Raw genomic sequence first — 8,166 nt, forward strand, 5'->3', positions numbered from 1 at the left:
TAGTAAGTTATGCTTTTAAGAAAAAATACATTGACATTTCTTATTAATTCATAGTATTTGGTGTACTTGACAATGTTTTCCAAAAATAATTTTAGAAAGCACTGACATGATATGATCGTAGATTAAAAAAATTTAACTTTGGAAAAAATGTTTATCAGTATGCATTTGCATTTATACCTGTAGTGTAAGACTAATAATCTATTATTCACAAGCAAACCTCTGATAACTAGTGTGCTCACACAGCAAAATAAACTAAAATAGAAGTACTAGGGAAAATAAGTCTAAAAATGGAAGTGAAATATTTAAGAAAACAGTAAGATTAAACCAAATAATGTTCTTTCTATATGAAGCTTTGCAGTAGTCTTCTGAAGGATGTCACAGTGCTGGCATGCAAACCTGAATGTCTGAAGGACACTAGGACCCTTGCCATCATTATTTTGTCTATATAAATAATTATATTATGTAATATTTACAGTTAAATTTTATTTTCATAGAAGAGATTTATCCTAGGGGCAGCAGTCTAGTTTCTAAATAGAATCCCCACCACAAAAGTTTCTCGCTGACTATAAACTGCAAACTGTTTATGTGCCTTAAGTGAAAGTTGGTAATGGGATAGTCAGGATGTTGAGCAGTTTGCAGGGTTTGGTGCTGAGATCCAAATGCTGAAGAATTTTGGCAATAATGGTGCTGATAGTGCTGGTATCATTATTTTCCAAATTGCACAGCATTTAACTCTCACTGGAACTCTCCTGTATGCCCACCTGCACAAGTGATTGCCTAAATACCTTTACAAATCCAACAAGGAGTCGGGATTTCAGGGAACAATTCTCTAATACAAATGTACACATGTAAGTGTCTACATAAATGACACATAGTACTAATAATGCGTATATATACACACACATACATAGTAAGTGTACACTTCAGTAGTTGGGTTGAGATGAGTTTCACCAGCTGGTGAGCTGATTCAGCATCTCACTCCCAATGAGAGGACGGCCTTGCTTCCTCCCTTCTATTTACTGCTTAGTGCTTTTGCTACTTACCTTCCACTGGACTTGGTGTTGACTGGACTTGTGTGTTCACCAGTTAAACTCACTAGCATGACAGAAAAATAACCAAACAAATAACAGCAGATGGTTTTCTCCCAGCCTAGGTTCGTTGTGGTGGCCGATAAGCATCAAAGTGAGTGAAAGTTAGGTGCTTCACAATGGGCCTTGGAGCTTGGAGCAAGAAAGGGAGTAGGAAAATAAAGGCAGAGTAAGTTTCCCCTTTCAATGGAGAGATCATGTTGGATTGGCTGTGCTGCTTGCACCGTGAGTTTGATGGAACTTTTAGGATACTTATCTGGGACTACAGTTTTATTTTTCATCTTAATTCATGCTTTCTAGTAATCCTTCCAAAAATCTTAACTTTGACAATAACAGATATATTCAGGCATTGGTTTAATGGTAGGAAACCAGATCTTCTTGGAATTAATGTCATGGATTCTGTTTATCGTTATCCTGTTTGTTGTTATTACAAAATAATAATAACAACACACAAGATACAATATACATTTCTTAATCTGCATTCTGAGAATTCATACGCACAACTTCAGTTATCACTGACAGAAGAACTCAAAAATCTCCCCAGTGAAAATCTGTCCTGCGAAGCTAAAGAATTCAAAAAAAGTCTACTTACACGTATCTTCTTGTTCTTATCTTTACAGGTGACGCAGCTGGATCCAAATAAATCATTACTGGAGGTAAAACTGTATCCTCAAGAAACCCTTTTCCTAGAGGCAAAAGAATAGATCAAACAAGATTGTAGGACTAATCATCCTTTGACAAGCCAGAGGCACAGCATCGAAAGGAAGACTTCTATCAACGCCACCTTGTACTATCATCCAACTCAATTCAATGTCACAACTTTGCCTCTTGCAAGAATCCTGAAAAATTGAAAAAACATAGCTACTTAGTTTCACATACATGAGTATATGTTTCCAACCTCATTTAAATGAGCAGAGGATAAAATTCTGCTATGAACACTGAACATTATGACTCTGTTGCTCACTTATCATCCAGCTTTTGTTATAATTAATGCACTGTTAAAATGTGAGTGATTGTTAAGTAGAATTTTTACTCCTCAAATGCCCCTTTTTCACCAAGAAATCTTGGACATTTCTGCCTGTACTTTTGACACTAGAATGCTGTATATTTGATATCTCGCTGAGCCAGTGCTCTCATATATATGCATTTTATTTCTGTGTTTGAATTTCTACTTTGTCAACTAATTTAAAAAGGCAGAAAAATTAACGGGACATTCTCAGCCATGGAAATTTAACAGTATTATAGTAGAAAGCATATAATTTTTGTTAGTACTTTCTGACTTCTTTGATAAGATGTAAGGTTTTGTTTGAAGAATATAGTTTGACATATATGCGAGATATTTATTTACTGGTTCTGCTTTGGGTCTCAGTTCTGATTCAGTTTAGGAAGTATTTTCCATTACATTGCAGTGTGTGAAACTGCTTATTGCATGATGTGAATATTTAAATAACATTAGAAATGGCCAGTACCAGAAACCTGGTATCTTGCCAACACTTCAGGAATCAGCTGATATTGAATATCAGCTGTTAAAAACCTTTCAAATACCAGATACAAAAGTTCTTTATTTCTCATTGTGAAAGAAAGGGCAGTTCCCATTTTAGCAGTTTTCCTTCATTCTGGCACTTGTTTGTATCCTGTTACTCTGCTGTTTTAAAGCACCTTGTTTGTTTCATCAAACAATGAGGATCTTAAGAGGTGGTGTAATAAGAAATCTGCCTTATTATTGCACACTTTGGACATTTTAACAATAGATTACTGATCCCGTCTCAAATTAAAGAAATCCTAGTTCTCTTGTCTGAAATGTATGCACCAGCTATCTGCTATCTGATGTGGAAAAATCTGGTACTTTAAATTTCTCAACCATAGAATGAGCATACTGAGTCTAAGACCATAACATACACTTGATGCCAAACCTGCATCAAAACTGGTTTGGTTAAGTGTTCTTGGGTTGGTTTGTTTTTTGTTTGTGGTTTTTTTTTTAAATCTCTGGGCTTACAGGATAGTGCACAATAGTACTACAGAATTGTCATCGACTAATCAAAGTATTTTTTTTTTTAAAAAAAGCCTGGCACATCATTTTCCACATATGTTTATATGTAATTCATAGTGTTTATCGTAGCAAAATGAATTCTGATTTGAAAATTTTATACTAAGCAAAAACCAATTGCACACATCTCTTAGTCTTTCTTTTTCCTTTGGAAGGATGGTGATATAAAATTAAATGTATGCCTATTATTAGGGTGTTGGTGAAGCTGATACATTGTTACCTTTACCAAAAATGCAAATTTCTGAGTGGGGAAAGCCTTATTCTACCTTTTGTAATTCTGTAATTAGTGAGTGCTACATCAGACACTTCTAGAGTGAAGTATCTATGACAAACAAAAGGTTTGGAAGTGTAAGCAAATTCTAATCATTTGCAGTTCACAAATAAAAGAATTCATAGCCAATAGAATGATAAATGTATGTGTAATGGAAAGCTGAATGCAGACACTTCATTCTGAACTTTTGTTTTCTCACCAAAAAAAAAAAAAAATCCACTATGTTTATTAAGTAAGAAATTAACATAGGTTGCAAACTGGGGTGATACTGTTTCTACAAACAATCACAGTAACACATACAGCAGGATTTTAAAGTGGTGCATATCTTTTTTTTTTTTTTTTTTCGGATTAGCTCTTCCTTCTAAGCTGGCTGTTGAGGAAGGAAATTGCTGAAATACTGCTACACAAAGCAAAGCGACCTTTCAGCTGACTTGTTTATATTAATCTGTTCTGTTTAACTTTTGTTTGATCTCATCAGGCAGTTTTCTCTCACTCAACTTTATTTCTGTATTTTGACTATATATTCTTTACTTTGATACTAGTTTCATAAAGTTATTAAATGTGGCTTGAATATTTGTTGAACTTGTTGAAGTCAGTGCTCCCAGGGTTGGTTTGGCCTTTTTTTTCTCTAAACTTTTATTATTTTTTCTCTCATTTTGTTCATATTGCAAAATACACTGTCAGTATCAAAATGTTCTAGTGATAATTAACTGGAAGTGTTCAAAGTGGTGGCATTACTGCCCTCTGATATAAAGATATCAAGATCAGTATACAGGGATCATTTTGCCACAACGTAAACAACTGTATCACTCTTTAAATAAAACATTTATGATTTTGGTCCTTAAATACTTTGGGCCTGATTTCAAGAAGCAACCATCTACAGTCACCTTTGCAAATTACACCTTCGATGCAAACCCTCAATCCCTGTGTAGAAACATTAATATTCTATGCCATCATTTTCTGCTCTCCTAAACCATGGTATTCACTTCCTATGCTCTGCTGGCATGGTTAATCCTCTAGTCAGTCTACAGACTAATTTTGTAATTCAGTATTACCCTAAACCTGTAACACTGTCGCTACAGAGTATATCCCTGATTCCACCTTTTTATCTTCAGGTTCTTCACATTAATGGATTATCATTAACGTGATTAATGCATTAGTTTTAAGTCTTAAGGAATTACTGTTAATGAATGGAATCCTGTACGATGTGTCAGCTTTCATTATTGGCCTGCAGAGCATTACGGTGAAGTTGGGGCATGCTCTAACTTCTGAAGAAACTTTCTGCCTGTTGACATTGGTGTTTGAAATCATTCTTAGAGAATATGCAGAGCACAAGTGTTTGCTCTGTATTCTCTGCATACGCACTCTTAAATTTAGTGAGAGTGCTGAGGGTGTTTCTAATGGAGCTATGTTGGGGGTTTTGTTTATTCTTTTCAATGTAGCAGAAAAGGACTTTGGCTTTCGTATACTGTACCTACTCAGTGACATTAGAAACTTAAAATAAATTTTCAATTACAGTAATATTTCTACTAAAAAGTTATGATTTCACTCTTCCGTATGTGGGGAAAAACAAAATTGCCATGACCCAGATTCACAGGAGGACTGAAGCACTTAATTTTCCAAGCCTCATGTCCAGACTCTCTAAATGCACAGGAAGATTTAGGTGCCTTTAAATGAGGTCCACAACAAGTGAAAAATACACAAGTAGGTCTCCCAACAAAGCAAAACAAAACCCACATGTGAAGAGTCGCTACCAGGCAGAACCAGAAACTGCTCAGAGTGGTCAGCAGGAAATGCTAAAGGTGGAGATGTCTTGTGTATGCCATTCTTCCCTGGAAGTTGGGCTGCCTGCTCCCTGCTTCCTTCCATGGAGGGTTCACGGCACTGAGACCGTACACCGAGGTAAGTACCAGTCCTTTCTTCCAACATTTGACAAAGCACAGGATACATTTTTTATTTTGAAACAGTGATAGTGGCTTTTTCCTGAGTCTCCTCTGCAGTGTTCCCTGAATTTTACTTTACGCTGAAGTTCACCCATATTGTGAGTCATATGGGCCTGAGGACAAACAAGCACCTATGTCAGACATTTCAGAAGACTTGTACACCACCATAATACAGGCTACTTCTAATGTGTGTGCTCTCTCCGTTGTCAGAGCTGTATGACTGCCAAAATTAAGCTCTTTGAGAGGGAAGGTGCAAGCAGGAGTGTCAGTCTTCAGGCTAGCAGACAGGCTACTTGCCTGGGATGAGCTATCCAGCCCTTTCCAGTGACTGTTCATTGCAGTCATTGCTGTTTTCAGACAGACGACCTCGGAGGAGAGACTGAATGTTGATTCTGTACCCCAGTTAAATTTTCATATTCTACTTTTATAGAAGAGAAGGCAACAGCAGTAGCCTTAATTATATCTCTTTTTCTGGACAGGTCATGAAAATAAGCAAAAATTACTATATATTGTACAGCGTGACCCATTGGTCGCTACCTGAAATGATTTCCTCACAGATGACAGTGATGGAGGAATATCAAATTTAGCACTAAACATGTCAGGATCCGGGCAGTGTTATACTCAATCTGGTATACATCTGCACTGCTGCCAGAAGAGCCACCTCTGCCCCCATCTTACACTGGGACCAGGCAAACTCATCTAAAAGCCACCATTTTTTCCTGGAGTAGTTTTCAGACGGATCAGCTCACTGAGTGGCTGTATGTACACCAACACTGACAAAAAGCAGAGGGAGGAGCATGCAGGGGATGAGTAACTGAAGATGAGAGGAAGGCGGGGCTGCTCCCTCTGACAGCAGGGCTGATTCACGTGGGATTGTACTGATCGTGGTCCTCAAAATAGTTTTCGAATTCCTTGTAACTACCTTTACATTTTACACTCATTTTTCACTTTCAAGCAAATTAAACAAATGGCACAAAGGTTTTGCTGTCTGAAGTTTCCATAAGTTTTGTGAAAGTCGGTAGCCCAGAATTCAAGACATGGGAAGCCAGACAGGAGGGTACTTTGAGTGTGAGCAGTGAGGGTAAGGCTCATTCTACATCGAACTCTTACTAGTCACTGCAGACCGGAGAGAGCAGCCCAAGTACCCTACCTGCAGGACAAAAGTTCCAATGGGATTTAATGTCTCATTAGATACTAGAGAATTTGCTCCTTAGTCAGGGCTTTTCTCTGTGGATTCTTTTATGTGTAATAAAAACTGAAGTCACACTACAGCCTTAAAATAATTCAATTAAAATGTCACTGGTTATAGAAGTAGGCTTCATTAGTTCTTGTTCTCACAAAACTACTGGTTAACACGACCATTATTTTGTACTTACTGCCAATGAGTTTCATTTACTATTTTTCCAACTCCACAGTTCATTGCTATTGACTTTCGATCCAGTCATCTTGAATGAGATTGTATCAGTCACTAATACCATCACCTCACTACTGATAAGCTTTTTCCAGATAATGTGTGAGTAGCTTGAATAACACAGGTTTCCACACAGATCCTTGGGGACACTGCTGGTATCCTTTCTCACTGTGGGAACTGTTGCTTACTGCTTCCAGCTATCAACCTCTGAGCAATACTCCCTTTTTTTCTCAAGAAAAGATGTTTCCACTATAGTAAACATCTCTGCAAATGACTTCGTTTTCCTCCAATTGCCCTACTTTCATTAAATATTCCTTTTACACCCTGAAAATATATTAATTATCTTTCTGGTGGGCTTCCTGTTTCTGATATTTTAAGTCTTTTACACCTTTGGTAATTTTTCCTCAAGGTCTGTCAGTGGTTTAGATCTGTTTCTGTGTCTTCCATAAGTTAACTTTCCACAGTCATGTTCTTTTCTGTTCTCCTCACTTGAGTCTTGTCTTTCAGTTGCATCCTTTAATATGCTGGCTCAAATGGCTCAATGACTTCTGCTGGGCTGACTGGAGTCTTTTTAAGTGTGATATATGTGTACTCTGAGGATCTAAGACGGTGTCTTCAAATAGTTTTGATTACAATCTTAGTCTTTTACCTGTGACCTAATTTCTCTTTGTTATCATCCTCTTTATGCAGTTTTCTTCTTAAAGGGAAATGCTACTCTGGTGATTTTTTTTTTTTTTTTTTAGTAAAATAGTGAACATAAGTATGATTTCATTCACCTCAGCATGTTTTCTATCATTTTATTTGCCTCTATGCTTTCTTTAACCTATAGTCACAGTCCCTATTACCATAAATTACTATCATTCATAGGTATTTTATACCTTGTAACTACAACATCCTATTCCTGATTTTACCTTTTCTAAATTTACTGGTATATCTAATTTGTTGTCATTTGAAACCTCCCATTCGGTTTCAGCCATTTTAGGAGTTTTTAAATTATTCTAGTGTGTACGTAGAAACATTTTTCATTTTGTCTAGGTCTATTTGCCTGGTTCATATGCCCTGATTAATTAGGGCTTTCATTATGTAAGGAAAAGCAAGAATTTCCAAAATGTGGTGGCAATTGAGAAGGGATTTTTTTTGAATTACAATTATAAAATCACATCTGCAGAAGGAACTTAATAAATTATTTTGTGGATCTAATTTTTAAAATCTAGGGTTTTTTTAAGAATGTAAGTATAACCTATGAATTGCAGAGAACTCTGTTGCTGAAAAACACCTACTTTTTCAAGGTTTAGATGAAGGTAAATAAGACACTGTGTAACTTGTGGTATCCTCCAATGTAGCAAAAAAACCAAACCCAAAACTGAGGCTTTACAATTCCTTTTAAATTCTGTTCAATCCATTTT

At 36.5% G+C, this 8,166-nt stretch overlaps 1 protein-coding gene across 2 annotated transcripts in view; it reads left to right on the forward strand.

Moving 5' to 3' along the window:
* FAF1 (Fas associated factor 1) overlaps positions 1 to 4,252 on the forward strand; it is a 172,055-nt gene extending 167,803 nt beyond the window's left edge. For both annotated transcript variants that reach the window (XM_074876081.1, XM_074876082.1), the window contains exon 19: positions 1,709 to 4,252. In XM_074876081.1, coding sequence (XP_074732182.1) covers positions 1,709 to 1,792 — 84 coding nt within the window. In that variant the 3' untranslated portion in view covers positions 1,793 to 4,252. The remainder of the gene's footprint in view (positions 1 to 1,708) is intronic.
* The last annotated feature ends 3,914 nt before the right edge of the window (positions 4,253 to 8,166 follow it).

This window comes from Strix uralensis, chromosome 8, assembly GCF_047716275.1.
Source record: "Strix uralensis isolate ZFMK-TIS-50842 chromosome 8, bStrUra1, whole genome shotgun sequence".
NCBI lineage: Eukaryota > Metazoa > Chordata > Aves > Strigiformes > Strigidae > Strix > Strix uralensis.